The sequence below is a fragment of the Chelonoidis abingdonii genome, chromosome 23 (assembly GCF_003597395.2).
Source record: "Chelonoidis abingdonii isolate Lonesome George chromosome 23, CheloAbing_2.0, whole genome shotgun sequence".
Taxonomy (NCBI): domain Eukaryota; kingdom Metazoa; phylum Chordata; order Testudines; family Testudinidae; genus Chelonoidis; species Chelonoidis abingdonii.
In genome coordinates, this window is record NC_133791.1 from 1,307,716 (window position 1) to 1,326,480 (window position 18,765).

Below are 18,765 nucleotides of genomic sequence, written 5' to 3' on the forward strand. Positions count from 1 at the left end.
CTCATCATGTAGTTAACCTAATGGAAGAAACAACTGTCCTCTCATTAATGCATGCAGCCAACTGTATCAGGAGTAATGCTGACAAGTGACACTAAACATTCCCTTTATCCTGCATGTATCAAAGAGCCCTCTGGTGCTACTATCTATCAAGGTATGGATACAGAATGAGAGAGCCATATGGGACAGAGGTAGGACTGGATAGTTTTCCTCCTTTCCATTCTAAACTCATTTTCTAACATGTTCTGTGCTAAAGACAGGCAGATAATGTCGTCAAGCCACCTATAATATAGATCATGCATGGGACAACCAAGGCTGTTCTTCCTCCTTTTCTTCTCTCATCTAAAAACTATTGATTTCTGAGAGCTGTGGACTGAGCACCCAAATGAGTTGTGCTCTACTGGCTTTCACCTCTTCTGCTTTTCACTCTATTCTGTTTTGCAGCTGTCATATCCACTATCTGCATGTTTTTCCACCTGCTGGCATTTTTTATTGCTTTGTTGGTAGTCAATGATAACAGAAAACAATTACCTCAACTGAGAAGTGACCTGAAGGGGTAAATACATGGAGTTCAAATACCTTGTAAAAAACAAATACCACATCAAAAAATGAATGAGTGAAGTTGTCGTATACAAAATAAGCAGCTGAATAAAACTGCCACTGGGATTTGCTCCCTAATCCAATGGGGAGAGAGGTGGATTCCTCCCTATGGACATATTTGGTTCTATAGTAAAATGAAACCCAACCTCTCTCTAGGTTTCTATATGGCATTCCTCAGCATGATATCTTGAGCACCTGCTGTTACAGGTGGGCATCTCTCTATTGCTCCAAAGAGAATACAGAGTAAATTAAATGCACATATACTCTAAAATTAGAGAGATGTAATAGACTAGCTCTGGGCCTTTTGACCACTATACATATTTGAAGCTAATGATATTGTATCACTCTTAAGCAATTTTTGTAGCCACTCTGTAGTTAGCTTGTTTTTATGTCAGTAAGCAATAGGGAGGCAGGTGGAATAGAGACTGAGATACTAATGCTACAGCTTTCCTAGAAGCTTAGAGATTCCCTTGTGAAGATGATTTTAAAATGGCCATATTCAGCGAAGTTTTCTGCCCTGTCTCACTGAATCAGCCTGCTATCCAAGTGTGCAGAAGAAGGGACAGCAGTCAGAAACTGATAAAAATAGCATTAAATCCCTGTCTTGACTCAATGACAAGAGAATAATAAAAAGATTATAGGTAATTTCTCTTTATGAATTATACAGAAGGGCTTAGATTCAGCAGTGACACAGAAGAGCCTGGACAGATTGCTCAGCTGCCTCTCCCAATAATGTCACTATCATTCAAAGGGAAACAAATGACCTCCAGGATAAACTCTACAGCACAGCAGGGCTGTGAAGCTGTTAAACACGAGGCAGCCTCCTAAATACCCAAATAGTTTCTATCCTATGAGAGCAAACGGTCTGTGTCATACTGAATGTGAACAGTAAGAATAAATTTACTTGTAACTTCTATTTAAAGATAAGAGAATGTGATAATAGATTTTGCTTTACTGCTGTCAAATAATTTTCTTTCTGACTATACCTCAGTGAGGCAAATACAGCAAATTCGTAGGGCAAGGAACTGAAGTATGAAGCTGAGCTTTGTCAGATGTTCTGCTGTGAGGGTTTTTCTGTGTGTTACAAAACTGTATTTCCATTATTTCTCCCATCATATAATTGGCTTCTTCAAAAGGAGAGAAACAAAGTCCATCTCCTCAAGATGGAAGTGTATAATAAATACATCTCAGCCCTGGCCTAAGTTTATGACTGGCCTTCTATTTATCCAGTCACATTCCAAATTGCTCCACTGCTAAACAACCTATAAAGGATAAAGAGAGGACCTACACTCCAGGAAATTTATCCCGTCTGAAAATTACCTGAGAAGTGCCGTCATTGAAGCACAATCTGAGGTTCATCGAAAGATTTTGCCATCCCTCTCATCATGCTGCTTCTTAGTGAGTGCCTGAGTCAGATCTGATGGTATCTGGTACGTGATGTGGGTAAGGGAGAGGAAAGATGGAGCATAAAGCATTTTCAATGTGGAACCAGCATGACAGTGTGCAAAGCATTTATTATACTTCAGGGAACTCCAGTCTAAAAATCTGCAAGGGTACAAAAAGACTCCAGGTACAATAGGGCTAACTGCACTTACCTCCAAGTAGAAGAATGAAAGGAGAGCAGTTAAGTCATGGTAGAGAAGTGAAGTTACTTGTTAAAGGTCATAGGAGTCAGTGTCAAAGGCAGGTTTAGAACTTGGAACTATATTTTAGGTGTGCTACTAACTAGGACCATGTCTCTAATAAAAAGCTCTAGCACAGGGGTGGGCAAACTACGGCCCGTGGGCCACACCTGGGCCTGCGAGACCAGCCTGCCTGGCTGGCTCACCCCTGGCCCCACAGCCTCAGCTGGCTCCACTGCTGGCGCAGTGCTCCGGCTGGCGGAGCTGTAAGTTCTGGGGCAGCACAGCTGCAGAGCCCGGCCAGTCACTGGAGCGCCAGGCAGCATGGTAAGGGGGCAGGGAGCAGGGGGGGTTGACAGAGGGCAGGGGAGTTTGGGGTGGTGGTCAGGGAGGTAGTGGTCAGTGGATGGTGGTTGGGGGGGTGGGGAGGGCCAGGGGATTGAATGGGGGCAGAGCTTCCGGGGGGCTGTCAGGAAGGAGGAGAGTTGGATGGGGTGGTAGTCAGGGCAGGCGTTCTGGGGACAATCAGGGGACAGGGAGAAGGGGTGGTTGGATGGGGCATGGGTCCTGGGGGGCTGTCAGGAATGAGAGGAGGGATTGGATGGGGCACTGGGAATCTGGGGGCAGTCAAGGGACAGGGGTGTGTGGATGGGGCACAGGTCCTAGAGGGGCCATCAGGAAATGGGGGGGTTGGATAGGGCAGGAGTCGGGGGGGGGTACGGATCCTCCATACAATTTATGAAACCTGATGTGACCCTCAAGCCAAAAAGTCTGCCTGCCCCAGCTCTAGCATCTTTTTCCAAAACATAGATCCTGGTTCAAAGTCCACATCGAATTGATTACATACACCCAACTTATCCTGTCCCAGCATGAAATGTGTCCTTACTTTGGGTGTTCAAAGCCCTATAAGGGACTATAATCTACCTCGGACATCACCTAAGCCAAAACACTGGAGACCTGCTCCGAGGCGGGCAGAGATGACGTTCCACGCTCTCTCGTAAGGACTGAAGTGAAAAAAAACTGAGTTCTCCGACCTGCAGGGAAGTGACTAGTACGGAAGGGGGAACAGCAATGGAGGTTTCTGTAGGTTACAGCGAAATTAGATACGGTTGGAGGAGCATTAACCGGGGCCCGCACAGCCCCAAACCGCTTCACCGGCTTTTCCGGACTCCCTCCCGCCCGGTGCCATTTCCCAAGCGCCGAGACATCCCCGTTACAGGACGGGGTTAACAGCGTCCCACAGGAGCCGCGCCCCATCCACCTCCAGCGGCGTCTGCCAGGGACGGGCGAGGCCCGGGCGCGCACCCCGACCCGCAGCAGTTCCGTGCGGACACAAAGCGGACGGCGCCTCGGCGCGCTGTGCGGGACACGGAGAGACGTTCATCCCCTGGCAGTGCCCGCGGGGGACGGAGCAGGGCCCCGCCGCGCCCCCACATGAGGTAACGCGGAGCCGTTGCCCGGCCCGGGGCGCGCTGTGCGGGCCCGCCGCCTTCCCGCCCAGCTGCAGACCCGCGAGCTGACGGAACAGAGCGCATGCGCACCAGAGGTGACCCCATTCGCTCATTTCACACGCGCACCGTCTTCTTGACATCTGCTATCACGTCCTCTCTCCTGCAAGCCGGTAACAACACTCGTCGCTGCGCATGTGCCTCGGCGTCCTCTCCTCGCCCTCTAGTTGAACGATGCGCGTGCGCGCTGCCTCCTGATGCCCCGCCGCTCCGTCGGGGGCGCTGTGGCGGTGGCGCGACCTCCTGTGCCGTCCACCCGGCGCTCTTCTGACCCTAGTCCCGCCCCAGCGCGGGGTGAGAGGTCGGCAAAATGGCGGCGGCCTTGGGGGAGGAGGCGCCGGACAACGAGGATTATTACTCGCTGTTGAACGTGCGGCGTGAGGTGAGGGCGGTGGGCCGCGCCGGGCCGGGGCGTAGCGGCATTGGTGGGGGGCGCCGGGCTGAGGGAGAGGCCTGGGGGGGGGGCTGTGATCCCGGAGCCCGCCCGGCCCCGACCTCTCCGGGCGGGTCTCTTGCGGGCCTCGTCAGCGGCGGGGGCGTTTTTCCCCCCCCCCCCCCGGCCCCAGGCTCCCCGCAGGGGTCTCTGTCCGTCCGTTTGCTGCGCTCCGTCCGGGGCAGGCTGTGACCTCCGGGTCCTGGAGGGAGCGCCCCGGGCTCCCCCTGCTCTCTTCCTCCCCAAGAGGGACATCGTTGTCAAGGCGGGAAGGGACCAGCCAGGCTGAGCGCCAGGCGAGAGCAGATAACTTAGTAACCTCCAGTGTTGAGTTCAGCATTGTCAGTGATGGAGAATCACCGACCCTTGGTCAGCTGTTCCACTGGTTAGCTACCCTCCCTGTTGTTTCCAGTTTGAACTCCTCTGGTTTCAGTTTTCAGCCATTGGTCTCGTTGTACCTTTCTCTGCTAGACTGAAGAGTTCATTATTAAATATTTGTTCCCCATGTAGTGATTTAGAGACTAATCAGATCACCCCTTAACTTTATCTTTATTAAGCTAAATGAATAGTTCTCAACCTTTCCACACTACTGAACCCCTTTCAGGAGTCTGAGTTTTCTTGTGTACCCCCAGATTAGGGTGACCAGGTGTCCAGATTTTATAGAGACAGTCCCGATATTAGGGTCTTTTTTTTTTCTTTTGACTTATTACCCCCACCCCATCCCGATTTTTCACACTTGTTATCTGGCCAGCCTACCTCAGTTTCACTTCACTTAAAAATAGCTACTTGCTTATAAAGCCAGACATAAAAGCGCAAAAGTGTCACAGCACACTATTACTGAAAAATTGCTTACTCTCTTGTTTTTATCATAATAAAATCAATTGGAATATAAATCTTGTACTTTTCAGCGTATAGTATATGCAGCAATATAAACAAGTCATTGTCTGTTTAAAATTTTAATTTGTACTGAGTTCTCTAGTGATTTTTTATGTATCCTGTGGTAAAACAACATGAATATCTAGAAAAGTTGATGTACCTACTCCTAGCAGACCTCTGCATATGCCTGGTTGGGAACCACTGGATTAAATAGATAGAGCTCCTTGAATCTAACACTATACGTATGTGTTCTAATCCTTTATCATTCTAGTGGCTACTCTCTGAACCTTCTCCAATTTATCAGTATCTTTCTTGAATTGTGAGCTCCAGAACTGGACACAATAGTCTAGCTATGGCTGCAACTGTTCGCAATACAGAGGTAAAATAACCTCTACACCTATTCTAGAGTCTCCTGGTTATGTAGCCATGATTACATTAGCTCTTTTGGCCATAGAGTCACATTGGGAGCTCCTGTTCAGCTCATTATCCACCATGACCCCAAATCTTGTTCAGAGTCACTGCTTTCCAGGATAGAGTCCCTCATTCTATAAGTATGGCCTACATGGATGGGCCATTACACAAAGTAAAACCATTTACCCATGCTTATCCCCCCCGCCCCCCCAATTCCTCACATCTTCTTGTCAATCGCAGGAAATGGGCCATTTTCATTACCACTACAAACAGTTCTTTTTCTCTCCTGCTAATCGCTCACCTTAACTGATCCCTCTCCTTTATAGTGTGTATGGTAACACCGAATGTTTCATGTTCTTTCTGTGTGTGTGTGTATATATATATTGTCTGTGTATCTATATATATAGATATCATCTTCCTACTGTATTTTCCACTGCATGCATCCGATGAAGTGGGCTGTTGCCCATGAAAGCTTATGCTCAAATAAATTTGTTAGTCTCTAAGGTGCCACAAGTACTCCTGTTTTTGTGGATACAGACTAACATGGCTGCTACTCTGAAACCTACATTCTTTGTTCCCAAATGTACATATTTACATTAAACTATTAAATGCATATTTCCTTGGGCCTGGCTTACCACTTATTGCACCCACTTTATCAAGGGATCTAGATCACTCTGAATCCATGACCTGTCTTCTTCATTATTTATCCTTCCCTCAATTTTTGTGATCTGCAAACTTTATCAGTGATGATTTTATATTGTCTTCCAGGTCATTGAAAAAAGAGGTTAGATAGTATAGGATCAAGAACCAATCCCTGTGGGATTTCACTGGAAACAGACTTGCCCAGTGATGATTCCCTGTTTACAATTATTTTGAGACCTACCAGTTTTTAGTCCATTTAATGTGTGTCATGTTAATTTTATACAGTTGAAGTTTTTAATTAAAATGTGCAGTAACAAGTCAAGTCAAACAGCTTACAGAATTCTGTTGCATCAACACTATTACTTTTATCGATCAAACTTGTAATTTCATCAAAAAAAGGTATCAAGTTAGTTTGACAGGATCTATTTTCCATAAATCCATTGTTGATTTGTATTAATTACCTTTCGCTCCTTTTATTCTTTATTAATCAAGTCCTGCATCTGCTGTTCCACTGTCTTGCCTGGAATCAGTGTCAGGCTGCCAGGTCTTTAATTACCGGTTCATCCCTTTTACCATTTTTAAAAATTGGCACAACATTAGCTTTCTTTCATTTCAGTCTTCTGTAACTTCCCTAGTGCTCCAGGACTTATTGAAAAAAAACATTAATGGTCCAGCAAGCTCCTCTGCAAAGTCTTGTAAAATTCTTGGATGCAAGTTGTCTGGACCTGCTGATTTAATAATGTTTAACCTTAGTAGCTGCTGGTTAACATTCTCTAGAGCAATGGTCACCAACTTGTTCTTTGTGATTGATTGGTCGATTCTGGGGACTCTTTCAGACGATTGTGATCTCCAGGTGCTGCTAAGGCAGGGTCCCTGCCTGCCGCGGCTCCATGCCACTCCCCGAAGCGGCCAGCATACTCCTGTAGCCCTGGGGGTGGGGTATGGGTCTCCAGGTGCTGCTCCTGCCTGCAAGCACTGCCCCTGCAGTTCCCATTGGCTGGGAATGGGGAACTGTGATCAATGGGTGCTTTGGGGTTGGTGCCTGCAGAGAGGGGCAGCGCGCAGAGCCCTGTCCGCCCACCCCACTTCCCCTCGGAGGCCACAGGGACATGTTGACCCCTCCAGCGGCCCGTCACGGAAATCCACTGGTGGGCTGGGCCGGTTCGTTTACCTGCAGCATCCACAGGTTCGGCCAGTCGCAGGTCCCAGTTGCTGCAGTTCGCTGTTCCAGGCCCATGGGGGCTGTGGGAAGCAGTGTGAGCCAAGGGACGTGCTAGCCGCCACTTCCCACAGCTCCCATTGGCCTGGAATGGCGAACAGCAGCTAGTGGAGCTGCGATCGGCCGAACCTGCAGATGCTGCAGGTAAACAAACTGTCCCAGCCTGCCAGTGGATTTCCCTGACAGACCGCGTGCCAGGGGTTGCCAATCCCTGCCATACTCCCTCCTGCACCCTGAGCCCTCTCCTGCACCCAGACACTCTCCCAGAGCTTGTACCTCTCACACCCTCCTGCACTCCTGCCCCAGGCTCAGCCCAGAGCCCCCTCCCACACTGCGAATCCCTCGGCCCCAGCCCAGAGCCCACACCCCCTCCTGAACCCCAACCCCCTGTCCCAGCCTGGTAAAAGTGAGTCAGGGTGGGGGGCAGCGAGTGATCTGGGGAGGGAAGGGGTGGAGTGGGCGGGGCTTTGAGGAAGGTGTGGGGGCTCAGGGAACAGGCGGGGTAGATCCTGGGTTGCCCTTAAATTCAAAAAGTAACCTTGGACATAAAAGGGTTGGAGATTACTGCTCTAGAGTAATGGAATAGGAAGAGTGTTATCACCATATGATGAGACTGCATGATTTGTTTTTTTAATACAGAACAGAAATATTTATTGAACACTTCTGCCTTTTGTGCATTATTATTGATAATGCTATCACTTCTGTCTAGTAATGGACTGATAGCATTGGTGAGATTCTTTCTGTTCCTAATATATTTTTAAAACGCCTTCTTATCGTCCTTAACTCTGCTGGCCATATATTTCTATTTATGTCCCTTGATTTCCCTCATCAAATTTCTCTGTTTCCTAACTTCTGGTTTATACTTATTACTATCAACTTCCCCTTTCTTACATTTGTTATATATTTTTAAATTTTTAAGTCTGCCTTCAGTTCTCCTTTAAACCAGGTTGGTTTTTTAACCAGCGCAGGCTTTCTGGACATCTAGCAAATTCTTAAATGATTCCCAATTATCATTCATATTTTCTGATTAAATTCTTCCTCTCAGTTGAATTGGCTCATAATTGTTTTCAGCTTTGTGAAATTGGCCCTATTAAAGCACCAAGGAGATATATATGTGTGTGTATATTACTCCTCTGGGCTTTATTGTATTTGCACATTATAAATATGGTCAAGTTATAATCACTTGTATTTAAGTTACCACTACCTTTTAGTTGTGTGGTCAGTTCCTCATTATCTGTTAGGAGAAGGTCTAATATAGCATTACCCCATGTTGGCTGCAACACTGGTTAAGTTAGGAATTTGTCACCTATAATATTTAGAAATTCCAAGGACGTTTTTGTACTAGAAGCATGAAATTTCCAGCAGATGTCTTTTGAATTGGGATCCCCGCTGATCTCTCTTTTTTTCTCCCTACACACTGTAGATAGGTGCATAAGGAGCCAGTTCTCCTGTTTCCTAGTGTGATTTGGTGGTCTGTAGCAGACGCCAACTAGTACCCCATCTTGTGCTTTGTGGTTTTTTTCTGAGTTCTCAGTGACACAGACTTCCTCTCCCTGGACTGGGCTCTTCTCTTGCTGCCTACTGTAGGGCCATGAGCACCCTGAAGCTGCTGTTTCTGGCCCCTGTCCGAGATTAGGCTAGAGGGATCCCATATCTGATTTATAGGGAGGAGGGTAGAATCTACCTGGTCTCTGGGTTAATAAGCATTTTATTTTCCTCTGATGGAAAAACTAGACTGAACTAGCAGCAGAGAATCCTGTGGCACCTTAGACTAACAGACGTCATCAATGTAGCGTAGGTAGAGAAGGGGCGTGAGTGGACGAGAGCTGAGGAAGCATTGTTCCAGGTCAGCCATAAAAATATTGGCGTATTGTGGGGCCATGCGGGTGCCCATAGCAGTGCCACTGATGAGTGGAGGGAGTGTCCCTGAGTTAGGATGGATGCAGTTCTTAGTGCTATTCTCAGTGGATTCTGAGGGAATGGCTGTAGAATTTAGGTATTGGAGAGTTGTTGGCGGCCATCCTTTTGTAGTCAAGACCTGTTCATGATGACACAGCACCATCCTTTATCAGCTCTTGTACATGATATCGTCAGAGGTGTTCTGAGGCTGTGGGATGGACATTGCGTTCTGCACGATTAAGATTTGAGCGAAGCGGATGGTTATGTTTTCACGATCTCTGCTGTGCACGTCGGCGGAAGCATTCAATATTATAGTCCGGACTGTCATTTCGGACCCTCAGGAGGAGTCCATGTGGAGTTCTTCTTCTTGTGCTATTGGTGGGAGGGTACCTGTGTATCAGTGCACTGTTCAGTGTTGTCCTGGAAGTATTCTTTGAGTCGTAGACGGCGAAAGTAGGCTTCCAGATCGCCACAGAACTGTATTATGTTTCCGTCTGTTAGTCTATAAGGTGCCACAGGATTCTCTGCTGCTTTTACAGATCCAGACTAACACGGCTACCCCTCTGATACTAGACTGAACTAGATTCTGTTGCATCTATTTCTAAGCTTGGCCCTGTGGAAAACCAGGTCAGCTTGCCAGTGTACATCTAGTAAAGGTGCTTTTATTAATTTTAGCTCTACCTGCAAACCTTAGTAACACTGTGTGCCGTACCCACAAGACAGGGCTCCGGAAAGTGCTTTATTGTAAAAAGAAAGTCATGGTCTTAGAGATATTATGGCACCAAGTGCTCAAGGCGCCTCTCTGAGTAACAGAATGTGTCTTAAAACTAAAGACAGCATGTGTGTACAGCATTGAACGGTAGTATTGCATACTAAATACCAAATAAAACTAATAAAGGAACAAATGTTTTGAGTCTTCCCCAAAAGTATGCAATGTGTTATGAGCTGCATGTTGATGATTAGAGGTCATTTTTTTCTGCAACATGCATTTTTGTAGGAATTGTATGAATGCACTTCATCTAATTTAATTATCCAGTTTGTATGTAAACTACAAATATGTTGAATCTCACTTGTATCCTGAGCTAAGCAGCTATTTTGGTAACAGTTCTAATAGCTTGTAAGAACTAATACTAGCTACTCCCAGCAAAGTTCAAACAACAAACTTTTCTTTATTCGTAAACAATGGATCAGCAAGAACAAGCACAGCTGGAACTGATATTGCACATTTTGTGCTATAGGTATGCTGATCTTCTTGTTGGTATCAATGTCAGAGTTAAATTTCACTTCAAGATGTTTTGGACCTTGGAGTACCCAGAAAAGAGAATTAATGATACTTCTATGGAAACTTTTATTCAAGGAATTTAATTTTAGTAACACTAACTTATGGGGCTCATGAGGTAGAGACTATCCTCATGTTAGAGCTGAGGGAACTGAAAAACACAAAGATAAATTGTCTTGCCAAAAGTTACAGAACGAATTACTTTCAGAGCTGGAAATAAGACCTGGTTGTCCTGACTCCCAAAGCTCCTCTACTCTAACCGCTGAAATCCTGTCACATTTTTATTACTGTCACAGTTTTGTTACAGTTTCTGATTCTACAGTAGTTTGAAAAGATTTTTTTAAAGAAGTGAATAATTAATTAAGTTCTTAAGGACTAAGAGTTGGACCTATGAAACTTTCTTGTTTTAGTTTATTGGTTCATTTAGTAGCAAAGGTGGCCACTCTGTAATGTGCATAGAAAAGAGATTTTGTTTGCTCTGCCTGAGATCTGTTAATTAGCTGTATTGGCAAACAACAAAGTGCCCAAAATAAATTTTAAATTAGTTCTAAAAAAAAGCTGTACATCACAGAAATTTGTATTTAGTTTTGAAACTAAGAACTTAGTGTACAGCTCTTGGTGTGAAATCAGCAGTTGTTGTTTTGTTGAGAGATTGCTAAAAAGTTAGAAGAAAAGAACAAACTCATGCTTGATGGCAATAGTTCAGTTACCACCTTTTGTGTGATACAGCTGAGTGAAGAGTATCTCTTCACAAATCCTAGTAATGTTTTGTCATTGAAATCTGCTGTTGGAGCAAATGCTGTTAAGGCATTAAGCATCAGTAGAAGTGCCTCCTTTCTGACACTTCATTAGCACTGTGGAAAGCTTCCTACCTCTCACTGTGTAATGTTTACTGGAAACTGCGTAGTCTGTATTCAAAAATAAGCTGATGGGAAGGAGAATTTCATTGTAAAAACATGATATGCCAGGCAGGAATTTCTTATTGTGGTTATTGGAAATTTTTGTCTATAGCAGTTTAAATCATGCATAGCACTGCCAGCCTCTGCTGACCTGGGAGTTCAGAATCTGAAATTGGACATGCTTTCTATATGGCTCCTCAGGCTGTGTGCGCCAAGTCCACCTCTCCATAGTTTGATTGTTTTCCTAGAAGATGAAAATAACAGTTTGTTCCTTACCAGTTTTCCTCTTTCTGTTTGGCAGACATTGGTTTGCCTTCTTCCCTCCTGTGTTTCTAATTAAGCAGAAGTCAGTGTTTTGATAAACAGATATCGACATAGCTGTATATTTCAAAATAAGTTCTTTCCTAAAGTATCAGTGGCTTTTTACCTATGAAAGCTTATGCTTAGATAAATCTGTTAGTCTTTAAAGTGCCACCGGACTCCTTGTTCTTTCCTAAAGTTACTGATAACACTATAGATTATTAAAATGGAAAAAAAAAATGTAGTGCCCACAAATACACCTTTACCCCTATATAACGCTGTCCCTGGGAGCCAAAAAATCTTACCACATTATAGGTGAAACCACATTATATCGAACTTGCTTTGATCCACCGGAGTGCGCATCCCCCTTCCCCCGGAGCATTGCTTTACAGCATTATATCCGAATTCCTGTTATATTGGGTCGTGTTATATTGGGGTAGAGGTGTATATTATTTGCTTTACAAGCATTTGAGACAGGTCCTTGCCTGAGAAAATTAATGTAAGGCTCTAATGAGACGAACACTTAAGGTGCTCACATGTGCATTTGTAGGATCAGCATTTTATAAACTATAAACAGACCCGAAAGGGAGGGGGAAATGGAATGCAACATAAGATTGAAAGTTTTTAAAATGGTTTTCCCTTCCATGCCCTGCTCATTTTGTTTAGGTGTTTTATAACACATGCCTACTCAATTTTTTTTTGTAACCCTTTTTCTATTTATATTTTTTTCTCAAATCTAATTTACTTAGTAGCTATGCTTTCCTAGGCAGACTTTGAGAGGGCTCATTTTGAGTCCTAAACTACTTGAAAGTTTCTCTGTAAGACAAACTAATCAAAACTATACAGCATTTTAAGTTAAGGCTGTCACACTTTTTGTTACTCATGACATTGTGTCTAGTTATTGTAGCACATACCACAAATAAAATTCTGTGTTGTTTGAGAGCTCTTTTGATGTAGGATAATTTGTTCAGTGTGCTTTAGGGAGAAATAACCTGAATGTTTTCATTTAAAAAGAAAATGAAATAATTGTTGCAGCCCCTTAAAAATCTCCCTGTTGATTTTTTGCTTTGGAGGGAGGCTGCGAGAAAGGACCATGTTAAAATGAAGTTAGCGGGGATGGCAGCTTCTGAATATTAAGAGCAATTTTTTGTATTGGTGTGCATGCATAATGAAATTGCAAATAATGTGTTCTTTGTGTTTGGCAGCAGTTTCCAGGTCTGTAGAAGAGTGGCAGCATGCTTACAGAAATAAGTAATCTGTCTTCTCTCTTACTATTTTAATATTTACTTTTTAAGGAAAAACAAAACAAGCAGGACAAACCACTCCATAAAAAGCCAGCTTTGTACAGTATAAGTTTGGCTCTAAGAACCCTAATTTTCTTGATGTACAAGATGAGAGGTTAATTTTTCCTTGTGAAATATTTGCTCAGTTGTGATGTTTATAATTTGGCCAACCATATATTTATTTGAATCTGGTGGGGGAAATCACTGAAAAATGGGAAGAAACAGTGGGTATTGGTCCTGTAGGAGAACTGCACCTGTGTTCCCCCTCTTTGGTCTGGCAAGGAGACCCATTCTTACAACTTCCAGCTCTCCATTTGTTGCCTCTCTAGGGTGGAAACATGCATCTCCCTCCCTCCTGACTGGGTATTTCCAGACTGCATAGATCTCTACCTACACTATGAATTCCTCAGAAAAGTCAGACTGCCAAAGGAACCCTGCTTTATTTTTCTTCTTGGATACTGGAAACAGTGTAATTCCTATACAGTGGAGTTGCATCATAGGTGCATTTAACTTACTCAATTTTAACTATGTGCACTTGGCAAAACAAAACAAAAAAGAGAAAAATAACAATTTAAATACTGTACCTGTAGTGCGGGCGATTCTGCCTGCCATTCCACTCAATGAGTGTTTGACTATGCGTGATTTTTGCCTTACGTGCTGACTTCAGAACCTAACCTCCATGTAAGATTTGACTTCCCTGTAGTTAAGTTACTACCCTTCTTTCTAAGCAACCACATTTATTCTTAAAGTAAAAGCTTTAGTGAGGAAACATTAAAACAATAAAAGAACCTACATGCATGCTAATAAGCTTACCAGAGGTTGACCTGTTACTCAAACAAGAGCTCTGGCTGGTGAATAGTCCTTTAAACCCCATCCAGGGGTTTTCCTCTGGTTACCAGATCATTACATCTTTTGCTCAGCAGAAGTGCAACCAGGAAATCTGTGCTTCACTTCTTTATATGGGTTTTGGGTCTTTGATTTGTCCTCATGTGATAGGTCAGGGGTAGGCAACCTATGGCACGCATGCCGAAGGGGGCACGCAAGCTGATTTTCAGTGGCACTCACACTGCCAGGGTCCTGGTCACCAGTCCGGGGGGCTCTGCATTTTAATTAAATTTTAAATGAAGCTTCTTAAGCATTTTAAAAACTTTATTTACTTTACATACAACAATAGTTTAGTTATATATTATAGACTTATAGAAAGAGACCTTCTAAAAACATTAAAATCTATTATCGACACGCAGAACCTTAAATCAGAGTGAATAAATGAAGACTCAGCACACCACTTCTGACAGGTTGCCGACCCCTGTGATAGGTGATCAGCAGATAAAAGGTTCCCAACTTGCAGACCTTCAAAGGCTGAATTTTTGCATAACCAGAGAAGATGCATTTGCATTCTGGGAAACCTATTTAACTAGCAGTTCATTCTTGTTTTTAGCTGTTGTCTAAAAGAGTTCTTTTTAAGATCAGCTCCTAAGATACTTACATTTATTTCAATAAAGTTCAATTTAATTCACTATGGTTTGTCCAGGATATGGCAGGACATTGCTATATTTTTCACAGGCCCTTCAAAAACAAGCTTTGTGCTTGTTACCATGTTCTGCAGTGATTCGTGAAGGATGATATTCCCAGAGCTGTGCAGCTGTCATTACGGATATACAGGCAAAGATGTTTTTCAAGATGAAGTGCTCTATACCAACTTCAGAGCAAAATGTGAACACAATGGTTTCAACCAAGGCTTCCCTCAATAGCCCCATCAAATCTACAATTCAAAAATAAAGGAAAATGTCAACTGATTCATGGAAGGGGAGAAAAAGGGAGGGATCATCTTATGTTCACTTTAATCAATTTGTGAGGCATCCAAATATTTTGGTGATCAGTGAAATATAAGGACACAGAGAGAAACAGATGAGCCAATAGGCCGAGAAGGTCCAGTACATGTTTCTGAGAAGGGCCAGTATCGAGTGCGTCAGAGAAAGATATAAGATGGTAGGTTTGTGATGGTCCTTAGCTCCTGGGGCAGTTAATTAGACAGTCTCAGACAGGCATCTGTGGAAGTCCTGTGTCCTGCACAGATGAGCTTTTACTTATTGTGTCAAAGGAGCATAGTTGTTGACCATATTTTTCACCCCACAGCCTTAAGTAGCACTGGCCCAGGCTGTAGGGTACCTTGGAGATAAGGAACAAAACCTTGAATCTGAGATGCTTGAATTTCTATGGGAAGCCAGTATAGGGAGCAGGGGACAGGTTTGGTGGGCTCATAGTAGCTTCCGCTGTTGAGGAGATGCACTGCAGCATTTTGTACTAATTAGAGTTTCCTAAGTGCTGAATACTTCCTGCCCCGATATATCACATTTCTGTAGTCCTGCCGGGAAGTAACAAAGGTCACCTGCTAGAATGGATGGAATCTCCTAGGCAACCAGAGATGATAGCAGCATCTGTGAGTAATGCTTTCTGTGCGAAAATATAGTGTCAGTGAGGAATCCAAGAGTTCGCGTAGACTATGGACCAAATTGACCAATTGTGGATATGCACCTTCAACCAAAGGTTGCAAACTCTTCAAAGGGCTTTCCTTTGCCCACCGTTGTTACTTGCTTTGCTCAGGTTTATCATCAGCCATCTGTTTTTTGTCCATGTGCTGATCTTCTCCAAGCACTGGGCCATCTTGGTGGTGGTAGTGTGGTTGTATGTGGTGAAAGACAGAGTAGAACTGTGTATCATCTGGCACCTGAGTCTGTATTGTCTGACCCAAATTGGTGTAGCTGCAAAGCTTCCTGTAAATGAATTGAGAAACTGTTGTATGTTGTTCTGGTTCAGCTGGATGTGTGCTAGATATGGTTACAATGCTTGGGACAACTGGTGCAAAAAAGATTGAATCTTACTGCAAGGTGCAGTACGTGCTTTGCAGGCTGTGTTCCCATCAGTGATTATTTGCAGTGCCTTTTTTCTTAGAGCTCTGATCAGTTCCTGACATGTCATTTTGTATGAGCACATCAGGACTAAAGGATTAAGAATATGAAGCAGGGAGCTACATAAATATTTGGGGCCACCAAAGCCTTAAGGGCTTGATTTAGCTACATTAGAAGCTCCTTAATACACACACACTAATTTCAATAATCCTTTGTTAGAATGCAGCATGCAGATGAAACTGTACTAGAGTGTTATCCAAAGGAATGCATATTGAAAGTGAGAATATTTTTAGTTAATCTTTTTTGAAAATCAAAGTGCACACATCTTGCGTGTAGTCAGCTTGGTGCTGGTGTGAAATGAATTTGCACTTCTATAAGGGAAACTCAGTTTAGTATGGTGTAGCACCTAATCTGAAAATGATAGATGGCCTCTGAACTTCACAGTCCTGATGAGAAGACTAAATCCATTCACTAGCAATTTTCTAGTATATAAACATTTAATCTGTAATAGATTTAGACCCTATGAAAGTGTAACTGAATGGTTGAGACACTACATGAATCTGTTTAATCCCTAAATAGGGGGATAATGCACTTAATTTTGCTCAGTTTTATTAATAAGAATGTAACTTAAAACATCATTATTAGTGACTTATATATCTCATTATCATTTGAAATGTTGTTAGTATTTCTGTAGTGGCTTCAAAGAAGTTATCATTCATGAAATATTGAATCAATGACCTTAGCTATTCACTTATGATGAAAGGCCCAATATAACATTTTATTGAACATGATATTTATGAAACATAAAACTGCTCATTTCTATTAATCAATAGCACATTCAGCCATTTATCATTAATTTGATTTAAAAAGGTCACAATGGAACTGGATATTCCACTCCCTTCTCATCTAGTTTAATTTTAATAATCAAGAGAGCACAAGGAAATAGCAGAAGGAAGAATCACTGCTCTTTTGGTACATTTACTTTCTTGAGCCAGACAAGTCTAGAAGATCACCCTACTGCTATCTGACTTGGAAATATTCATCTGAAATGGAAGAACCTGCAGAATAAATAAGTAGTTCTAACTGCTCACAAAAATGGAGTCAGTCCCATTTTACATATTATGAGCACAGTTGTCAGGTAGAGCCTGACTTTTCATTTTCTCTTGATCACTTCTGATTTGAGAAATGGGATTAAGTTGAAGCACAAAAGGCTGTGACACCTTTGAGGTAAACGGCTATACAAACCTCAGTCATTGAAAGGCATTAAATGTTAGTGGAATCTAGTTAAATAAATGCCTTTAAAGCATACTATAAAAATGAATTATTTCTCTTTGTGACTCTTTATTCACATGATACTTTTTGTACCCCTTCAGCATCTGACCTCTTTGATCCTTTGTTTTAGTAACTGTGGTCACCCTTCTATTAGAAGGGAATCCAATTAATGCCTGTGATGCTATTACAGCGATTGCGCTCTGAAGCCATCCCTCTTCCCAGAAAGCAGACCTCCTGTCTCGTGCTACACAGTATGAATAACCCAGTAATTCACTCCTCTTGTCAGAATTTTGGAACTGTCTGAAATTTCATGAGTTGTATATGCCAGCCTCTGTCTCTCAGTTGCTAATTTGTTTAAGTGTGTTGTTGCTAAATTAATGCCAGCTATGAATAACCTGAAAAGTCCAGAGAAATGTTAAAGTGTAAGGATTACTGCAGGAAAGAGAAACACATGGAATAGCTACAGGTACTCTGTAGGGTTCACGGACTCTCCAGTAAGATTGCTGTGAGGAGGTTTCTTGGAGAATGACAGAGAGGCAGAATGTTTTGTTACTCCATTGATTCCTAAAGAGCCATCCAAAATCTGTCTCCACCAAATGTCATTGGAGTGGAGCCAGGCTGTATCTAAACAATCCAGCGTGGATGCAGTAAAGACGCAAATTTTTCTTCATGGATTTAATGGAATATTCTCATTTTATTTGTCCTTCAAATTGCTACCGGAGTAGTCTGTCTGTCTAGAGAGGATTATATGCCTTTGAGCTAGAGAGCGTACTGTTCTTGCTCCATGGGAAAGCTGCTGTCACAGTATATAGCAGAGAGATGTGTTTGTGGAATTCTGTGCTTAGCTCTCCGACCTTTTGTTGCGGAATGTGGAATGTCCACAGTTTTTGTTGTTTTTTTTCTAAGTTGATTTTATGTTTGATGTTTTGGAATTAAAATACAGGAGGGGTCTGGTGTGAAATCCTGAGATTTTATAGTCTTTCTTCAGAGTTGGCTTTAGCTATCCCATGCCACACAAAACTGAAATGGGAACATCCTGGCTTGGTCTAATTAAAATAACATATGTACACAAAGGTACTGTATTTCGTTACTGGGTCATGCTTCTACACCCAGGTGTGCAAGCGAGTACTGTTGTGACAGCTTGAAAAACATGTCACATAAAAATTGGTGCTAATATTTCATTAACCCATGCGAAAAGCTGTGTTTAAATAATAAAGTATAACTTCATTTTACTCTGTACTTAGTATAACTAAATGTGCTGGAATATGTTTGATGGGTTCCCATTTCAGGGTTGATTTTGATGATAATGCTTAAACAACATTGTCTATGCTCCGAATGAATTTTGTTCCTTTTCACAGGCCTCTCAGGAAGAGCTGAAAGCTGCCTATCGCCGACTATGTATGTTGTACCATCCAGACAAACACAGAGACCCAGAGCTCAAAATACAAGCTGAGCAACTGTTTAACCTTGTTCACCAGGCTTATGAAGGTCAGTGGAGGGCTTAGATTTGCAGAAACTGTTTTCATAGTATATGCTGGATTTTCTGATGCTTGAATTGTGTAGTCTGGAGAAAGAGAGAGATTTCTTCGTGCTCTTTAAAGATGATGATTAATTTT

General features: G+C 43.0%; 1 protein-coding gene across 2 annotated transcripts in view; it reads left to right on the forward strand.

Moving 5' to 3' along the window:
• The first annotated feature begins 4,000 nt into the window (after positions 1-4,000).
• Positions 4,001-18,765, forward strand: part of DNAJC11 (DnaJ heat shock protein family (Hsp40) member C11) — a 68,857-nt gene continuing 54,092 nt past the window's right edge. The window contains exons 1-2 of one of the 2 annotated variants that reach the window (XM_032763857.2): positions 4,001-4,109; positions 18,508-18,637. In XM_032763857.2, coding sequence (XP_032619748.1) covers positions 4,038-4,109; positions 18,508-18,637 — 202 coding nt within the window. In that variant the 5' untranslated portion in view covers positions 4,001-4,037. Of the gene's footprint in view, positions 4,110-5,318; positions 5,416-18,507; positions 18,638-18,765 lie in introns of those variants that run through there. The other variant, XM_032763858.2, reaches the window with a different exon arrangement.